We start from the raw sequence: 21,851 nt of genomic DNA, 5'->3' as shown, positions 1-21,851 counted from the left end.
GAACTAAAACCAAAAATAGTAAACCAAAACCAAAATTATTGTGAACTGAGAAAATCAAACCTAAACCAAAAACTTGGCTAAAATTTTTATAGGAGATCTTCTTGGAAGATGAGTTGTGTCTTTCTAGTTCTGTGGGAACCACTGTTTTCTCTAATATTTTTATGTATTGGTCACTTTTCATCATACCATCAACAGGCTATCTCATATATTAAAGGGTTATCAGAAAAAATTAATATACTTCTACATCATTATAACCTTAATGCCACTTTTAAACCACCTATTAAATTAAAAAAACATATTCAACTCATCTAAGGATCCTCTTCCCCATTGGCTCACCCTGCAGTTTATCGTATCTCTTGCACTTGTAACTTACCTTATATTGGGGAAACTGGATGTACAATCCCTATCTGTAAAATAGAACACAAATGACACACCAAAATTTAATAATTTTGGTGAAGCAGGTCATGCTCTACACCAAATTGATTGGAAAAGTACTTGTTCTTTACATCATACAAAAACCTGATATGAACAAATAATTAAAGAAGCTTGTGAAATTTTGATTAACTGCCCTAATCTTAACAATATGTGAAAGTACACCCCAACTCAACATCACTAGAGTTAAAGATCGGTACTATGAACATAAGAAGCCTGGATGGCTAAGAAATTGAGATGGCTGAGGAATTACATAAGTACCAGATCGACATAATAAGGGTGACTGAAACAAAAACAAAACAAAACTGGTGAGCTCTTTCTGAGCAATAAATACAAAATGTTATATTCAGGCAATGAGAATCAAGGAAAAGAATTAGCCATAGTATTCAACACAGAATACGAGGCTAATCTTCTTGAATGGCAGGCAGTCTCAAGTAGAGTGATGTGGGCAAATATCAGAATGGGGAATTGGACAGTGAGACTTATTTGTGCCTGTGGTCCCACAGAAGGTTCTACTAAGGTAGAAGTGGAGGAATTTTTTGATGCTTTAGAGAAAGCAACTGGCACAATGAAAAAGGAAAAGTTGGTCCTTGTTGGGGATTTAAATTGCAGAGTAGGAAATGATTGTCAGACATACAAAAATATTTTGGGAAAATTTGGAAAAAAGAGCAAAGCTAACAATAATGGCAAATTATTGTTAGCTTTGCTCTGTTGGATTTCTCCTCAGGACATGGACTAGTTATTACTAACATCATGTTCTAACATAAAAATGTGCACAAATTCACATGGAGAGAAGAGGCAAGGAATAAGAAAAGTCTCATTGACAATGTTATTGTTGATGGTGATGTTTTCTCCCTGGTGCAGGACACCAGAGTGTACAGAGGATTTGAAATTGGAAGTGATCACTATTTAGTCTCAAGTAGGATGAAATTGAATTTCATATTGAAAAGAATAACATGTAAGAAAGTTTTAAAGCGAATAAAAGTTTAGCAGCTCTCAGATGTGAGCTGTAGAGTAAAATACACAAAGATTATTGAAGAAAAAACGAAAGAGTTTGAGGATAGGAACCAAACCTTGGAGATTCAGTGGCAAGCCTTGAAGAAAACTGATTGATTCAGCCAGAGAGGCATGTGGCTAAGTTGTCTGTAAGGACAGAAAAAATCTTCCTGTGTCCACCATGGAGTTCTCCATGGTGGGCACAGGAAGTTAAAGAGCCAATGAAGGAAAAGAAGAAAGCATATCAAAAGTTCCTGGCAAATAAGTCATCTTGTGCTCTTAGAGAATACAGAGACAAATGTAAGAAAGCTAAACACTATGTAAAACTAGCTAAACAAAAGTCATGGGAGGACTTTGGCAAGAACATAGAAAATAAATATCAAGAACGTGGTAAGATATTCTGGAGGTTGTTGAAGAAGCTTGGAAATGGAGGAAAGAGTGCTGTAAAAGGAGTTAAAGATGATAAAGGTGACATGAAAATAGGAGAAAAAGATACCCTTGAAGTATACAGTAATTACTTTGAAAAACTGCTAAATGAAACAAGCAGTGATAAAAAAAAAAAAAAAAAAAAAAAAAAAAAAAAAAAAAACACTCAACAGGCATACAGTCAGGAATATATATCCATACTTGAAGTAGAAAAAGCCATCAAAGGCTTGAAATGTGGAAAGGCAGCAGTAGTAGATGATATTCGACCAGAAATGCTGAAGTATGGTGGTATAAATGTCTTACAGTGGCTGCACTGCATAGTTCAGAATGCCTGGACAGAGGGACGAATTCCTGATGATTGGAATAGAGCTTTAATAGTACCCATATGCAAAAAGGGAAATAAAACTGAATGTGAGAATTACAGAGGTATTTCCCTACTGAGTGTTCCTGGTAAGATCTATGCAAGTATACTTGAGAAACAGTTGAGAAGAATTGTGAAAGAAATACTTGGTGATGAAACAAATTGGATTCAGGCCAAATAGAGGCTGTCAGGATCAGATCTTCACTTTATGACAAATAGTTGAGAAAGCATGGGAATATAACAAAGATCTGTATTTAAGTTTTGTCGATCTGGAAAAGGCATTTGACAAGGTACCAAGAGAGAAGCTGTTCAATACTCTACAGTTATATATGTCAATGGAGCATTATATCAAGCAATACTTAGTCTTTATTTGAGTTGTAAGTCAGCAGTTAGAATTGAAGGAAGTACAGGAAGATGGTTTAATGTTAAATCTGGCTAAATTCCCTGACTAAATTGAATAACGGTTGTAATAGATATGGTATGAAGGTCAGCAATAAAAAGACAAAGACAATGAAAAAAGGAGAATCGTTGAAAATGTCAACTGCGTTGTGAACGGAGAACCTGTGGAACAAGTAAAACATTTCAGCTACTTAGAAACGATTTTTAGTGAAGATGGTAAATTAAATATGAAAATAGACAACAGAGTCAACAAAGCTAGTATGGTAGGAAGTCAATTGAATAAATTCATATGGAATAAGAGAGAAATTAGTCGGAACACTAAATTAGCTGTATACAAGACAGTGTTCAAACCAGTTTTAACTTATGGATCTGTAAGCTGGGTCAGAAATACAACACTTGACCAAAGACTAGAGACTTCAGATATGAGAATCCTGAGAGGCGTGAACAGATGGCATCAATGGCAATATCATATTAAAAACGTGGATATTAGGAAAGAACTTGACATTGTCAGCATCCAGGAATGCGTTAGCAGAGCTAATCTCAGGTGGTATGGTCACTTAAACAGAATGGGCGAGGAAAGATTAGCAAAACAAGTGTTCTCTGCTAGGTTGACAGGAAATCGGCCCAGGGGAAAACCAAGATATAGGTGGATTGATGTGGTACAAAGTGCCTTAGACAATAGAAATATATGATCTGATGATGTTGGAGTCTTAATAAGTAACAGACTGATTTGGAGGAAAATTGTAGATAGGAAGTTAGTAATGATGTAAATTTTTCATGTAGTACTATCATATCCTGTACACCCCTTGAGGGTACATGTCAGGAATTTGATGATGATGATCTTAACAATAATGGTGGCATAAAAATCCCAAGAATTTAGATGGCACGCATTCAACTCATTTAGTTCAAGTTTTCCAGGAAACCCTGACTTTAGTACTCTAAGCAATTTTTCAGCATTTATTGGCCACTATCCATACTGGTTTGTTTTAATTTATGTGTGTACTTATATGAGTCACTTTTTTTGTGTGAACATGTTGCTCTCTAGCTTAATTTTGTAACTATTAGATAATAATAATAATATCATAATAGGACTCTAGCTTTGATGTAGTAAATTTTTTTTTTCCCACCATTTAGGCCATAAGTTTTAACAGTTGACCAAATCAATGTAACTTTAGCATACCATGTAGATTGTAGTGCAGCTTGTTTCTTTTTATATGTATGTGTATATTCCAGATAAATGTATATTTGACCTTAATGTGAAGATCAAAACAACAGTAGTTGTTTCCATAATTTTTAAGACTTATTCTGATCACAATGTAAGCATGAAGGAAAGGTTCTTAATGTCTTTGTTTTTAACATGATACTGCCATTATTGCCATCTGCTCGCTCCTCTAATCTTTCTCCTGACCCTCGTATCTGTGTTCTCAAGTTGTTCATCATGTGTTATTCTAACCCAGCTCTCAGATCTGTGTGTTAAAATTGATTTGAACATTGTCTTGTATACAGGTTATGTAGTGTTTTGAATAATTTTTCTCCTCTTCCATATAAATTTATTCAGTTAACTTCCTACTATTGTCAGGTTTGCAAATTCTGTTGGCTATTTTCATATTCCTCTCTTGGGGGAACCCTGTAACCCCTAGAGAGCACGTCCCCTGGGTGGCGGATAGGGGAGCCCACCATGTGTGTGTGTGTGTGTGTGTCAATACATCTATATGTATATATGGTGAGGTGGTTCGAATATGCTGAATAAGGACTCATGGACCAACAGGGCCATTAGGGGCAATCATCTTGATTGTAAGAGAAGTGGCACTCCCATGGACCATTAACTGGATCTATCCTCTTCTTCTACTTTGAGGAAGATCCACTCATCTTAATCTTTCCTATAAGGCCTTATCAGCCATCCCTTCTTATTTTATGACCCTTATGCTATTAGAGTACTCGAGGGCCGTGGGGTCTTTCCATTTCTGGCCTTACATCTATGTCCTCTCTATAAACCTTTACTATAATTCTACTCTATTCTACTTTAATCTACTCTTTCCCCTTCGATATACCCTATTCCTCTTATGGGTTTAAATTTTTAAGAAGGCTAGTTCAGAAGCCTTAAGGTAGCAGCCCTACCACTGAACTATTCCATCGTCAGGCTAGTCACCTGACACGGAGAACATAATTCTACTTTTAAGCTGACAGAAAAAGGTAATCAGGTTGAATCTATGGAAAACGACCCTGGAATGGAAAAGGTAAAACGAAAATGGAAACGACAAAATATAATACATATAGCAAACTGGAATGTAAGAGGAATAGCATATAAGAAATAGAATTAGACCAAATATTAAATGAAAGAAATTTTAAAATAGCAGTAATCACAAACAAAAAAAGAAATTAAAAGGAACCATGAGAACCGAAACTTTTAATGTGATGTACAATCGAGTTGACAGAGAAGGGAGTCATTATTTGGATTCATAACTCCCTTTCAAAACAGTTAAAACATTATAAATTATGGAATTAAAGAATAATAGAAGCTAGAATAAAAATAGATAAAGGGTATTTAACAATAATTGGTTTTGTATGTCCCAGAAGAAGGAAGAAAACAGGATAATATTGAATTTTATAATCAGCTACAAAATATATATAATAAAATAAATAAAAATAATTATATAATTTTAGTAGGAGACTTAAATGCAAGAATTGGAAACACGAAAATTAATAATAATATAGGAATATATGGAGAACATACTCTAAACAGGAATGGTAAAAAAATTGATTGACTTTGTAGTTTATAATAACCTAAAAATAATAAATTCTTTCTATAAACATAAAGACATACATAAATATACTTGGGCAGCAAGAGGATGGAAATCAATATTAGATTATTTGACCTTAAATGAAAAGACATCAAAGTTTTCGTTAGATGTTAGAGTTCACAAAGGATATGAAATAAGCAGTGACCACTTCCTCGTTAAAATAAAATTAAGATTACCACCTAAATGGCTACAAGTAACAAGAACAGAAGAAAATTTAAAACATTTGTTTATAAAACTAGACTATTAAATGACACAAATATACAATGGCTATATGAACAAAGAATTAACCAATATCTAGATAAAATAAAACAAAATGAAGAAATAGAATGGCTTAACATAAAAACGATACTGAATGCAGCAGCAAATGAAAACTTAGGAAAGATCAAAAAATTCAATAAAAGGAAAAAACTGAAGATATGGGATGATATAATCAAAATAAAAAAAGAAGATTATCATAACTGGTTAAGCAGTAAAAGATTAGAAGATGAAATAGAATATAAAAGAATAAGAGCCATAACTAAAAGAGAAGTCAGAAAAAGACAAAGAGAACCATGGAACAAATTTGTTTCTAATTTAGAATATGATTTATATGAAATAAGACCCAATGTATATAAGATTTTGATACACTTAAATGCAGATAGTAAAGAAAACATAAAATTAAACACCGAATTGAAATTAGAAGAATTTCTCAATTTCTACACAGAATTGTGGACTGATAAATATTTTAAAAAAGACAACTGGCAAACATTAAATGAAAAGGAAATAACTAAAGAAGAATTAGAAATCAGCCTGAAAGAAACAAGAAACGGAAAATCACCTGGAGAAGATAAGCTAGGTTCAGAACTATATAAATACACTAATCCCTCGATTAGTGTGTCATTTTTTTTCAAAACCCAAATTCGATTAGTGCGCCTATATACATCTTAAAAATAAATCTTACAGATTTTAAAAATTTTCTATCTATACATTTTTATGGCTAACTATTTTAAAAAAATCACTCACCAGAATGAAATAATTTAGTTACTGATTTAAAACATTTTATAAAGTTATTTTTAATGGCATACTACATTACTTCCATGTACACCATGTATACTATGTTCCAAATTTTTAAAGCAAAAATTTATGTCGTCTGCTATAGTACACCCACAGATTTGAGACCATTCAACACTTCTGCGCATGTCACAAAAGGAGAATCCATTCCAATAATAGGGTAATCAATCTGTCTTCTGGGATGAGTTGTTTATTATTACACTTCGGAAAATTAACTTCTCTTTTATGATCATTGTAGTTTTTAAAGTGGTAACTATTTTGCATGTATAACAGTTGGGAAATTTTATCTATAAAGCACGTGATTTCGCGTGTTGGCGACCAATTCGTATGTCCTTCATTTCTTTCTCCCCTTCAATGATAACGTCCAAGAGTTAATTAAATCTCATTTTGAAGGATTGAGTGATTCTGACCTGCTAAATTTAGATGCACAACAGGAAGATCTCTAAGAATATGAAGAAAATTTAACCACTGATAGTAAACCAAAAGAGATTTCACAGAAACAATTTGAAAATATTTTTCGTACAATCGAAGTTTTTAAGCAGCAATGCTTAGAGGCTAACCCTGATGAAAAGAGAAGCAGTAAAATTTGCAGAATAGTAGAAGAGGCAATAGGGCTATACCATCGGTTGTATAAAAAAAAAGAAACAGAATGCCCGCCAAACTACGTTAGCCCAATTCTTTGTTAAGAAGTAGCATAATAAAATTTATATTCTGAATATGTTTTATTGTCTTTCAGCTTCATGGTTTTCCTTTAACTAGGCCCTGAGACATACCTTAATTCTTTTATAAAAAAAAATTAAGGTTCAAGAAAGAAATTTGAAGAATGAATTATACTTTTTCCCATAAGTTATTGTATTCGATTAGTGCATTTTCGAACTAATCGAGGGATTGCTGTATGCAAGAACAAGATTCAAAGGAAAACTCCTATTATTTTAAAATAAAATTTATTCAACTGGTAACCCCCCCCCCCCAATAGAATGGAAAAAAGCAATTGTGATTCCTATCTTTAAAAAAGGTAGTAGAGATGACCCTAAAAACTATAGAGGTATAAGCATACTAAATTCCTGTTATAAAATATATAGCAAAATTTTAAATTGCTAACTAATTGAAATATTCTGAAAACTTTATTTTAGAAGTACAGAATGGATTTAGAAAAGGACGATCATGTATAGACCTGGCCTTTTGCCTAAAATTAATAATAGAGAAAAGAAGAGAATACAATTTAGAAACACATATTGCATTTATTGACTTTAAAAAAGCATTTGACAAAGTTAAAAGAAGCATTTGACAAAGTTAAAAGAAGCATTTTATTTAACATATTAAAAGAAAGACGAGTACCAAATAATATCCTAAAAGCTATCATAAGCATATATATGAAAATAATCAAATACAAACAGGACCGGTTTTATCATTAGGCATACCTAGGGAATCGACTAGGGGTGCTAAGACTATCCATGCTAAGGCTATAAATATCCACATGTGTAAATGTACGTGTGCATGACAAAATATATATAGAGAGACAATGTATGGGCGCCTAAATTTTCTTTGCCTAGGGGCATCAGATACTCTCGGACCGGCCCTGAATACAAATAAGATTAAATCATGAGCTATCATATACGAGAGAGATAAACCAAGGGGGTCCGACAGGGATGTCCCTCTCTCAGCAACTCTTTTTAATATTTACCTAAATGAAATAATAATAAAATGGAATAAAAATTTCCATCAGGGTATTAAACTTTATCCTACTCTGAACTTAAACACTTTACTTTTTGCCGACGACCAAATAATAATTACTAATTCTGAAGATAATTTACAGAAAGCTATTTTAGATCTAAATGAGATAGCTAAAGATTATGATATGATAATATCAACAGAAAAATCAAAAACTCTGGCCTTTAAAGGACAAGATCCAGCAAGAACTGAGATAGTAATAGATAACAAGATCTTATAACAGGTGAATTCATTTAACTACCTAGGATGTATGATCACATATGAAAACGAAAAAGATATAAATGTAAAAATTGCAAAATATTTAAAAATAACAGGTGTAATTAATTCTATATTTAAACCAAACCTAGTTCAAAAACAAACCAGACTAAAAGTATACAATACATAGCCCTACCAGTCTTATTGTATGGAAGTGAAATCTGGACAATAAAACAAAATGACAAACAAAGATTAATAACAGCAGAAATGAAGTTTATGAGAAAAACTGCAACGTATACTCTATTTGATCACAAAAGAAACGAAGAAATTATAAAGAATTAAACCAAGAATCAGTAATAGAAAAAATTAAAAAATATAAACCTAAATGGATGGAACACGTTCAAAGAATGAAAATAGAAAGATTACCAAAACGAGCCTTAAAGTACAAGCCATTAGAAAAAAGAAAACCAGGATGTCCTCTTAAATGATTCAACGATGACTTCTAAGGCCGGAACAGGCCACTCTAGGCTAAATCCTTGATATTCATGATGATTATAATTTCCATATTCAGAGCCTCTGTGGCTCATTCAGTTTTGACAGAGCCCTTTGGTTGGAAAGACCTGAGTTTGAATCCCATTTATGTGAAGAACTTTGATCAGATCCATCCTCTTATACTTCCTTCAGTTCTGATTGCTTTCTTCAACTCAAATAGAAACTGTTGCATGTATTGCATGATATATTATATATTGTGTGATATAATGTTCCATTTCAGTTATCTAACTGTTTTGTTTTTGGCACCTTGTATGTCTTTGCCAGCTCTACAAAACTTAAACACAGATCCTGTTATATTTCCATGATTTCTCAACTATTTGTCTTAAAGTGAAAATCTGATCCTGATGAACTCTCTTTTCATTGAATTCAACTTGTTTTTTCTCCAAATTTTCCTTCTGCAATATTTCTTTGCATTTTCTCAGGTATACTTGTATAAATCTTACCAGGAGTACGTATTCAGTAGGGAAATTCCTCTGTAATTTTTACATTGTTTTATTTCCCTTTTTTATAGATAGGTACTATGAGAGCTCTTACTCCAGCTGACTTTTCACTGTTTGCCCTGGTGAAAACAATGGGGGCCTTGTTTAACTGGGTGACGCTCCAGCCAGCATGAAATTCTGTCATGTTGATCATTTGATATTTTGGTTTAAGCCAGTAAGAATACAATTTGGTCGGCTAAATCCCAAATTGCCAGCCCATCCTCATTCGTTCAGTATCCGGGTAGATACCTAACAGAGTGCACCACGAGAAGGTGAGGATTGGACATTAGGGCAGAAGCTCTGGTAGGTTCTCCGCATTCCTTTAAAGACTATGTGAGGTCTCCTCTTAGTTATATAGCTTTGACCCTTAAGCACCCCCTGTAGAATATACATATTGCAGAAACCAAACGTCTGTGCAAAAGTGGGGGAAGTGAGTTGGTAAGAGATGGGTCATTAATAAGTCTAATTGCTCTCCTTTGTATTGAGTCAAACATTTTCAGGGAGTTTTTAAGGGGGCCCCACCCCATATGTAAGAGTAGTATTCAATAGCTGGGCAGATTTATGATTTGTATAATGTTAATAGCTGTTTAGGGGTGAAGTAACATCTTGAGCAAAAGAGAAATCCTAGTTTTTTTGAAGCTGAGTACACGATGGTTGTGATGTGTTTATGCTAGGAGAGGTTTGCTGTCAAGGTAATTCCAAGAAGAGGAATCTCAAATTGTCTGGAAATTTGGGTATCATCAAAAAGAATACCTGGGGGAAAAAACTGTTCTTTTTTTATGGGAAATAAAACAGAACTTGGTTTTATTAGCATTGAAATTGACGAGGTTATCTGAACTGCATTGGAGGATGGCTTTGAGATCAGAATTGAAGGTGGTGGTAGTAGTGGTTGATGTTCTGTAGGTTGATGTGAGTTGTGTAGAGTAAGTTTATCAAATGAAATGAGGGACTGAAGTGTGCTGTCATCTGCAAAACTCTGTATTGGGTTGTAGGTCAACTGAAGTTGGTCATTGATATATAGCAGGAAGAGGGTTGGTGAGAGGACAGAACCTTGTGTAATCCTGGCATTAGTTGAAAGGATAAGGAGCATCCACCATCACACCTGGTGTGCATCCAGAGAGAAAGCTAGCAATCCAACTACAGAAGTCTTGAGACAGACCAAATGATGGTAGTTTGCTTAGTAACCTTTTCCAGACCTGGTCAAAAGCTTTTGGAGATATCAATGCAACCACTTTAGATTCACCAAAGTTCTCCATGGCATTTATCCAGAGATGGGCGATATATGTGAGCAGATCTCCTGTTGATCAGCAGTGGCAGAATCCATACTGGTGGTCGTTTATTAAGTGGTTGTCTTCAAGGTATTGTAGGAGTTGGGAATTGATGATTTTTTGCCATTACTTTAGACAGAACTGAGGTAAGCGAGATAGTGTGGTAGTTGGATGGCAGTAACTTGTTGCCCTTCTTGGGAATGGGTTGAATAGAGTCCAGTTTCCAGGTTGTGGGATAGATACCAATGGAGTGAGCATATACAGGTGATATAGGATAGGAGTCAGTTCTGCACACAAACTTTCAAGACAATTGGAGGAATGTCATCAGGGCCAGGGGGGGGACTTTTATGTGTCTAATTTGGACGGTATTTTTCTGATCTCTTTCTGGCAAAAGGATACAGGGGACAGTGTATGTTGGACATCTGGAAAAGGTTGGAGGGCATTTACTGAACTATACAAACAAAACATAGATGTTTTGTTTGTATAGTTCAGTCATTTCCTTTGACATCCTCAGAGTATGTATTTCTCATTGTGTATGTGATATTGTATGCTGCAGAATAAGTTGTATCACTACACTGTAGCAAAATACACAGGTAATATGAGGACATAGAAATATATATCACAGTATATATCTTTATGTACACGTACTGCACAGTGCAGAATGAAGACAATACTAACTAGTAATAACATAAACAAGTACAACAAGTGCAGGCTTTAGTAAAACTGGGCTACTATTCCCTTCAGCATCAGTATGTAATAGAGTTTACTAAATTATACTGAATCATTGTGTTTTTATTTCAGAATGAATCAGTGCAAATTGCAGAATTCCTTCGCAAGGGTCTTGAGCTTAAATTTTAACCCGTGGATACATATGTAAATACAAATACACATAACATAGGTTTGATATCCTTATTTGACATGTTTTCATTGCAGATAATTGTATACATCTACAGTGAAAACCTGAATAAAATTATATTATTTTCTTTTTACAAATTCTGCATTCAAGTGGTACTTATATAATATTGTACTCTGCTTTTATAATAAATGGATTTTTTTTAATTTTAATAATATTGATTCTGGATCAGGTAATAGGTGAAACTACTGCCCACTCAGTTATTAATACTTGTGCACAATTTTAGCTGATGGCCCTTGTCCATGCCCTTTGTTTTACAATTTTGGAAAATTTCTCCCAGTTCCATTTAGTAAATACTTCTCGTCAATTTCCCTACTCTTTATTTTACTTCATCATACTTTGCAGATTACATGCACTCAGTATATCCTTATTGCCAGTGGTAATTTTTGTAGCATTTGTACCTTTGTTAAAGTTTCTTTATTCCTTCAGGGCCATTTTCAGTAGGACCACTACCACTTTATCTTTACTGTCTAGATCTTAAAATAATTTGTTTTGAAAGTCCAGAATTCCCATATTATAGAAATATGACAGATATAGTCTCTAATATCTGTCGTTGCCTTTTTTTTTTTTTTTTTTTTAAATTTGAAGAAAATAATCTTTAACACTATCCTGTGAATTGTTTTTGTACTTTAATCCCATGTCTCATAATTAAGTTCACCTGTGATGAAAAATATGATTGTGTATTCTTTTATAGTTATTACTAGAAATTCTCAAGTCACCTAATATTTTCTGTTTATTGACATACCCACACTTACAGATGTTGCATTTTAGTTATCATTATCCTGTAGATACGTATAGCCTGAATCTTAAATAGTAACAATAAAACTGTACAGATATATTCTTCACAAATATGTTATGCAAGGTATTTTGAGAACCTAAATTGATTGCTAATGGATTTAATAGAAATATTATTGGAAAATTATTTATAGTTCACCTAACAATCCTTATCTGGAATTCTGTTAATCACTTTGGTTTAACTGGTTTATTATATAACAAACCAGTTAAAAAAAGTTCCTCTGAAAATTTAAAAATATTTTTCAGGTGAGCTTTTTATATGGTTTTTGGAAACTATGATGGTTATTTCAAGCCTGAACCTACTAAATGCAGTAAAGATTAATAGTATGTAGTCAACTCTTTTAAATCACTAAAATTAGGAAGCTTAGCTATCTCATGCCTGACTGTTGTGTCATTATGTAGTATTATATCTTCATTTTGCATTGCATAGCACTATTTTTTGTGCATAGAAATTTGTATACCTTGAGAAGCTCACTGAAACATTGGTTGATGTTATTATTATGTGACACCTCCAAGCAGGACCGGTGCATAGTATTTTTCTTGTGTATGCGATTAATTTTCGGCGCCTTTCCAAAAAAGTTTTTTTTGAATAAAGTGTGAATAAAACGAACAGGAAATGAAAAACAAATGAAAACCGCTTTACAGTGTAATGTTACCTACAGATTAGTCCTGCTTATACAAATTTTTTCAAGTTATATAAATTTTCAAAATAATATAAAATAGTAATATAAAGTTAAGAGATTTATTCAAATAATCTTTACATTAATTTTGCTAAAAGGGACTCAGCTGGCTTTCATTTTAGCGAAATCCTGTTGCAGTACATCAATGTTGATAGACTGAGCAATATTATTTTCTATTGAAATTAGTGCCAAACCATTTAGTTTTTCTTGACTCATGCTTGATCGCAGGTAGTTCTTTATTAATTGTAATTTAGAAAATGTTCTCTCTCCCTTAGCAACTGAAACAGGCAAAGTCAATAGTATTCTCAATGCAATCAGTGAATTTGCAAAGAGTTCTTCAAGGTTGCCGATTATATTGTGTCGCTGACGCTGCCCTAACAGCCTGCTAATATAACAGGCTCGAATGTCGAGAAGAATGAGTTATCAGTAGTAAGCCAACTTTTAGGGCTGGACCACATGCATCTGATCTGATTAAAATTAGGATACGGCCCTTACGCGGAACTCAACAATTAATCATAAGTTGATTTATGATAATACATCAAAAAATAAAGAACTATTTTAGGTTTATTTTCGTAAATTTTAATCAAAAATTACAGTGATATAATCTGGTCCAGGATACAATTTCAGAATTTATTTGTTTGTTTCCGGGAAGATCTGAAGGGGCACAAACGGAAGACGGCATACGTTCATAATTATATGTACCATTCGTTATTCGTTTAACTGTTATCTCATATTTTTTTGACATCTTTTAGGTGCCTTTTCTTCTGCGGTGCCTGTATCATCGTGGAAGGGCACTCCACTGCACACAAACTACTGACTGAATTATTAATCCTTTATCTACACACACAATAGCACTTTCCACCATCAACACATAATGCCATAAGTTATATAATATCTGAAAATTTTAAAATTAAAAAGTCTTATAGCCTTTTTCCTTTCTCTTTTGCTCTTTCTTTATTACCTAAATGGCAATATGGATTATTTTATAATCCATCATTATAAATTATCAGATACTTCATATCCATGTTATTTCAATAATATCTAAATGTTATTTCATTTTCAATGGACATTTCTCATCCATGTATTTATTGACTTATAAGCACATCAAGGTTGGCTTGGTGGTTAATAAGTGTGACATCATAAGCTGGTTAATATAAAACTTTTTTATATTAACCAACTTATGATTAGGAATAATCTGTTAAATTTTGAATTTGCACAAATTTTTTGTTATTGAAACCTTGTTACTGTTATTATAAATTTAACAAATTTACAATAACAGTATTGTAAATTTTGTAGTTTACATTTAACCTTAAAATAATGGAATTTAATACATAATAAAAATTATAATTTATAGATTGTTAAAGTGACAATGAGTGCAGATGCAATGGACACATTTGTATTTTGTTTAGCAAGCAAAAAAACTGCTGTACGACTGGCAAAGGAAATGAATGATCTGGTAAGTTACAGCTTTGGAATTTTAGATATTGCATGAAAGGATTTCAGATGAATAATATTTTTTTCTTATTTTTTAATTATTTTGTAATTTTGTATAGTGATTGTCTCAGGTCAAAATACGTGAGAATCAGTTAAGAAAAATTGTTGAAAATGCACTTAGTTATATCAGACCTAACAGAGGTTCACTCCTAATTAGGGATGTAGCAAAGTGCTGAATACCAAATATTCAGTTTGAAATTTGGCTAAAGCATGCTGAAATAAATTTTATAAACAGTTTTTTTTTTTTTTTAAATATACTCATTAAAAATTGATATAAAAATTTAATATGCATATTTTTTGTTCAAAACCTTCGTTTATAAAATGTAATTTGCATTGTTTAAAATTTAATTAATTATGAACCATGCTTCGACCGAATGTTCAGCATTTCAGCTAAATTGCAGAACGAAGAAACATTAAAAGAATGTGTAATAATATATTTATAGCTGTTGTTCTGTTGTAATTAGGGATGCAGCAAAACAGATTTGGCCAAATAGCCGAATATTACTGAATTAAATTTTTAAAATTCTGATTTGAATTTTTACAAACAAAGTAAAAATACAGTTGTAGAAATTACTGGGTTGCAGCAACATGAGCTGCATCCTAAGATGATAATGAGTGACTAGTTTGTGTGTGGTTTGCTTTATTCACATTTCACATGAAAAGTCTTAATATTTGTGTTCTCTTCATTGTAATTTAAATGTGTTATTAAATTTTGAATTTGCACAAATTTTTTGTTATTGAAACCTTGTTACATCAAAGAAGTGATTGATTTCTATAATTATAAGCCACTGGCATGTTACATTTCATTGATCATTATGGATAATTATGGAGACACATCACCATGTTAGAGAACTTACTTTAATTATATTAAAATAAAATCTAATGTTTCAACCTTTATATCAAAGGGCATCTTCAGGAACACACATATACATATATGTACGAGGAGGGCGGGTTCTGAAAAGCACTGATAAATGAGACCAAAATGATATTTTTAAAAATATAATTTTTTGTTCAAGAAAGAAAAATAACAAATTATTACAATTTGATAAAACATGGGAGTTAAAGGGTTTTAAGATATGTTCTTTCTTGTTGTTGTCCGTTGTTTTAATATCACTTTTTTTTCTAGGTGTTCATCAGAACTTTCCATACCCTCCCATTCCTTCCCCCCTTGTATATATAGTGGATCAGAAGCTACATTGGTACATGCTTCCATGGCCTAAAATAACTGCTTTGGTGAACTATTGACCCATAGCCTGATCTCTGATGGGGAAAAAAATTTAACTAAATTATAAGTTAAAGATGCCAAGAAATTATACTCTTGGTTTAATCCTTTTTCCAAGTGTAAACAAACAAAGGTTGCAAGTTTCTTCATGACTGGCTACTTGTATATAGAGGTCAGTGACTTCACATAAGTTACTTTAGTATCCCATAATGCAAATCTGTACATCTGCAATCACGACTAGGTTCAATCTGGCCTTGCAGACCATGTGCTGGATACAACCCACAGGATCTCCTGAAAGAAAACCACGATGTTCCACCATAGGAAATTTACATTTTTTTAAATTTAAAGTTTTCAATCCTTTCCTAGTGTTGCCAATACTCCATTAAACCTCCAACATGATGTGAATGTATTCCAATGGTCAAAAGACTGAATGAGGTAGGTGTAAAATGGATGAATGAGAGGCTTAAGCATGAAATATGGAAGAAGAAGAAGAACAACAACAACGCACTTTGGAAGCAGTACAAGATGAATAATGGTAATAACCAGTTACATGAAGAGTATAAAGAATAAGCCAGGAGAGTGACTCAGTAAGGACACCAAAAATGCAGTATGAGCAGAAATTAGCAAACAGGCAAAGAAAAACTCTAGAAAGTTTTTTAGATATGTGGCAAGTAGAAGGAAGAATGATTATGGTAAGATGATGTTAATGGATGAAAATGGTAGAACCTACCCTCACCAAATATGACTGTAGGGTGCTACGAAGGATAATATGTAAAAACCGCCATTCATCGGCTGACACATTGAATGTAGAGTTCTGGGACAACTGGAACACAAATCTGCACAAATACATTAAGAACCGAGGCTCACGACATGGTTTTTTCCATGGTAAGACTGCAATATGCAAGTCCCCCTACATTACCCAAAACAACATGCAGTATTGTCTTCAGTGGGACATGTAAGCTTGGAAAGCTATGTGTTATGGAGTGATGAATCACTCTACACCCTCTACCTAGCAAATAGATGGGGTATGGGTGTGGCAGATATCTGGTGAATGTCTCGTCCCAGTATGTGTGAACCCAACTATGAAATTTGGAGGTGGTAGTGTGATGGTATGGTGCTGTTTTTCCTCTTTGTCCTCAGACTTCTGTTTGTGGTGCCATGAACATTGAACTCCAAGAGATATCTGAACATTCTGGGCAATGCAGTGCTTGTTATTTTGTGGCATTTCTATGGAACTGACTGTTGTCTCTTTCAGCAAGGCATTGCACTGTGTCATAAAGCTGCTGCTGTAACTGTGCAGTTTGTGGACATGAACATCATCACCACACTTAACTGGCCTCCACAGAGCATGATCTCAACCCTATTGAATATCTGTGTGATGAATGGGAGCATCTAGTGAAGGCAAATGTCCCTTGACATGACAACAGTCCAGGACTTCATTACATCCCTCCAGGAAGAATGGCATAAAATTCTCATTGATCACTAATGTATACTTGTGGAAAGCATGTACTGTAGGGTTGCTGCAGTCATTGCAGCGAAGGGAGGGCCTACATCTTATGAAGCTGGGTGCCATGGCTCTTTGTTCCTCACGCTGTGGTGTCCGTTGATGTTTTTCCAATCAGTGTATATGGGTCTGGTAACCTTGCATTTTTAAGATAGCACCTTTTATAGCTGCAGTACAAATGTCTGATAACATGCAAAACAGACAGACACAACTTAATAAATCATATAATTGTTAGTGAAAATCACAGGTAAGATAAGCTTAAGCTTGCATTTAGTATAATGGTTTGGAGCCAGTACCATAAATGGTGTGTTTCTAAGTTAGACATAAGTGTTTTGCAATGATGGGTAAGTGCTCATTTACTGAATACGTGCATTTATTACTTAAGTATAAAGAGCTAATAAGCTTCATTTCGGCAATGAAAACATTACTTAAATTAAGGGGATATTAAATCCCACATAGTTTTAAAACCGAATAAGAAACTCAAAGATTGGAATCAGAGAGTTTCTTGCTGAATATAGTAAAACTATAAAGTATCAGCGACACTAGCATTAGCCAATGCAAGTGACCCTAGTACGTAGTACAATACCGGACGACTTGTTGCAAAGGTGGGGGAAGTTCAGATCGCTATTCTTAGATATTTTCCATAATGTAAAAACACATTTCCTAGGAAATGTATTCTGTTATTACATTATGGAGGGAGGTCACTACCCAGACCGGTTTCAGCCTTTTTTGAGGCTTCATCAGTGAGTAGCTAGACCTAATACCAAAGTGTATAGCGAAAAGAACTTATATACTCTGCAAACGAGTTTTCCAAATAGGTGCAACCATTAAGTTACTTAAGTATAAAGAGCTAATAAGCTTCATTTCGGCAATGAAAACATTACTTAAATTAAGGGGATATTAAATCCCACATAGTTTTAAAACAGAATAAGAAACTCAAAGATTGGAATCAGAGAGTTTCTTGCCGAATATAGTAAAACTATAAAGTATCGGCGACACTAGCGTTAGCCAATGCAAGTGACCCTAGTACGTAGTACAATACCGGACGACTCGTTGCATTTATGTTATGGATCTGCCATTGGAAATGCAGTGCATGCTTTATTAAGAGGCTTTCTCTGGTTATCAAATTCCATGCCTTTGAATGTTCATTTGTCTTTGTATACCTTTATTAATCATGTTAGAGTTTCTGCACTCAAAAAGGGAGAATGGGGGAGTGAAGAACCATGAGTGTTCCAGAAACTGAGGAAAACAGAAAGTAGAAGAGCATGTCTCACAAGCAGTTGTAATGGAGATTCCTCGCTGAAAACTCATTTACGCATACAATTATCAGCAGGATCAGGAATCGATGTCAAGGTCTTAGAGAAATTAGTCAAGAAAAGATTACAGGATTGGATAGATGAAAATGGGATATTGTATAGGGGACAACATGGTTTTGTGAAGGGTAGATCATGCCTCAGTAACTTGCTCACGTTTTATAACACAGTGACGGCTGAACTTGATAAGGGTAATGGGTTTACAGTGATTCTACTGGACCTTGCCAAGGCCTTTGATAGGATACCACATGGAACCCTAATCAGTAAACTGGAGCAGATGGGGATGGATATAGGGTTGGTGAGATGGATAGGAGGGTGGTTGATGGAGAGATACCAGAGAGTGATTTATTCAGGAGTTGTCTAAAAGAACGGCTTGTGACTAGTGGTGTGCCGCAGGGCTCTGTTCTTGGACCACTACTTTTCAATTTGTTCATCAATGATGTGGGAAAGGATCTGAGAGGAAGTGTTCACTTGTTTGCTGATAATGCAAAGTTGGGTAGAGCAATTGTGAGTGCACAGGATGCCAAAATTTTACAGGATGATTTGGATAGTTTGGAGGACTGAGCTAGGAAAAATGGATGTCAATTTAATGTGGCAAAGTGTAAGGTTATGCATTTTGGGGTGAAAAGAATAGCAGCAGTATATCACATTGGTGGAACTGTACTCCAGGAGATAGATGAGACCAGGGATTTGGGAGTGTTGGTGGATAGGGAATTGAAGTTTAGGGGGCACATTGCAAAAGTGGCTAAATCAGCTCATCAAATCACTTAGCTTCTGAAAAATACTTTAACATGCAGAGACAAACAAGTTATTGTTCCTCTATATCGAGCCTTGATAAGACCCCATCTGGACTACTGTGCCCAGTTATGGGTGCCAGGGTTTCTTCGTGATGGGGAGGAAGTGGAGAGGACCCAGAGACGAATAACCAAGATGATAGAAGGTCTGTGGAATGAACCTTATGAGAATAGGTTCAAGATTTGTGGGTTGCAAAAATTGGTCGATAGGCAGAAAAGGGGTGATATGATTGAGACATACAAATTACTGAAGGGTTTCTATAAGATTAATCCAGAAGATATTTTTGAAAATAGGACTGGTGGTGGGAGGACTAGGTGGCCATGCATGGAAGCTGGGTAAGAATGTGGTTAACAAGGGTGTTAGAGCTAGGTTTTTTACTTGGAGAGTGGTGAATGAGTGGAATAAGCTGCCAGAGTGTGTTGTGGGCAAGGTATGATAGATACTGTGTGAATGTCGAATAGTTGTTCTTGACATGATGTTAGGGCCTCCCTCGACGAGTCTGCCGACTCCTTGGAGTTGCCTAGGATGATGATGATAATATTGATATTTTGTCAGTGGTTTCTACAGCAGTGAATGTGAGACCTATACATTGCATTGTTGCTCAGATTTGATCACCTAGTTATCATTGCAGAATTAGGACTCTGGAATGTTGGTTTTTATGGATGGAGGTTAAAGGCTTTAAATTGCAGAGTTTTGTCGATAGGTGAGAAAGAAGTGATATGATAGGCAGATTTAAGTTAGTGGGGGTTTTATTGTCAGATTAATACAGAGGGGATTATAAAAAGTAGGTGAGAGAGGAATAACAACAGACTATCCCTGATTGTGTAAAAGTGTTGTGAAGATGGATGTGTGGAGTCTATTTTTTTTTTTTTTTTACATGGAGAATTGTGGGTGAGTGGGACACTTTACCAGAATATGCTGTAAATGCTGGGAGTGAACCTTCCAGCATGCATCTCTTGTCTTCGTGGAAGTTGATATGATAATAATAATGCTGAAAACTTACTTAGGTGTTTTGTCAATGATGTGATTTGTCAATAAAGTTGCCCATAACAATTTTGACAAATTGAGACACTTCTGAATTAAAGTTAGCAGTTTGTAAGCTGTTGAATGTAACAAAATTTGTACAATTTCTTATAGGTCTCAGCATAGAGACCTTTGTGTGAGAGAATGAACAAGTCATTTATGCAAGTACTCTCAACACTGATGTACGAGAGTCAAAGAATAGGACATATTTTCTTCAAGTCTTGTTTGCACCATCATAGAGAAGCCACTTTTTGCAGTGCTTGGATTTGACTCTCTTTCTCAGTGACTTAATTTCTAGTTATGTTGATACTGAATATCATCACAACATGATTCTTTGTTAGATGTAGAAACAAATTTTGTATCTTTGTCTGCTATTAAGGTTATTAGTGAATTAACTTTGGGTGCTTAAGGGTCAAAGCTGTATAATTGAGAGGAGACCTCCACAGAGCCTTTAAAGGAATGCGGAGAACCGACAGGGCTTCTGACCTAATGTCCAATCCTCACCATCTCGTGGTACACCCTGTTGGATATCTACCTGGATACTGACGAACGAGGATGGGCTGGCAATTTGGGATGTAGCCGAACCAAATTGTATTCTTATTGGCTTAAACCATTATACAAAACGATGGTACAACATGACAAAATTTCATGCCGACTGGGGCGTTGCCCGGTTAAACAAGGTCCCAGTTGTTTTCACCAGGGCAACACAGTGAAAAGTCAGCTACTGGAACAAATCTGAAAGCACCCCCCCCCCCAACTCAACATCACCAGAGTTAAAGATCGGTACTATCAACATAAGAAGCCTGAATGGCAAAGAAATGGAGCTAGCTGAGGAATTAGATAAGTACCAGATTGACATAATAGGGGTGACTGAAACAAAAGAGACGAAAACTGGTGAGATCTTTCTCAGCAAAATGTTATATTCAGGCAATGACAATCAAGGAAAAGAAGGAGTAGCCATAGTATTCAACACAAAATACTAGGCTAATCTTCTTGAATGGCAGGCAGTCTCAAGTAGAGTGATGTATGTAAATATCAGAATGGGGAATTGGACAGTGAGACTTATTTGTGCCTATGGGCCCACAGAAGGTTCTACTAAGGTAGAAGTGGAGGAATTATTTGATGCTTTAGAAAAAGCAACTGACATAATGAAAAAGGAAAAGTTGGTCCTTGTTGGGGATCTAAATAGCAGAGTAGGAAATGATTGTCAGACATACAAAAATATTTTGGGAAAATTTGGAAAAAAGAGCAAAGCTAATAATAATGGGAAATACCTGTTGGATTTCTGCTCAGGACATGGACTGGTTATTACTAACACCATGTTCCAACATAAAAATGTGCACAAATTCACAGAGAGAAGAGGCAAGGAATAAGAAAAGTCTCATTGACTATGTTATTGTTGATAGTGATGTTTTCTCCCTG

General features: G+C 34.6%; 1 protein-coding gene across 2 annotated transcripts in view; it reads left to right on the top strand.

Annotated features, from left to right (window-relative positions):
• Nucleotides 1-21,851, top strand: part of LOC150105508 (PAT complex subunit CCDC47) — a 300,186-nt gene that overhangs the window by 129,170 nt on the left and 149,165 nt on the right. For both annotated transcript variants that reach the window (XM_090394850.1, XM_090394851.1), the window contains exon 6: nt 14,433-14,534. In XM_090394850.1, coding sequence (XP_090250976.1) covers nt 14,433-14,534 — 102 coding nt within the window. The remainder of the gene's footprint in view (nt 1-14,432; nt 14,535-21,851) is intronic.

Source organism: Typopeltis vanoorti, chromosome 6, assembly GCF_054136105.1.
Source record: "Typopeltis vanoorti isolate ZY-2024b chromosome 6, IOZ_Tvanoo_1.0, whole genome shotgun sequence".
In the NCBI taxonomy this organism is placed as follows: Eukaryota; Metazoa; Arthropoda; class Arachnida; order Uropygi; family Thelyphonidae; genus Typopeltis; species Typopeltis vanoorti.
The sequence above is the reverse complement of the archived record's forward strand: the minus strand, read 5'-3'. Positions and strand labels throughout refer to the sequence as shown.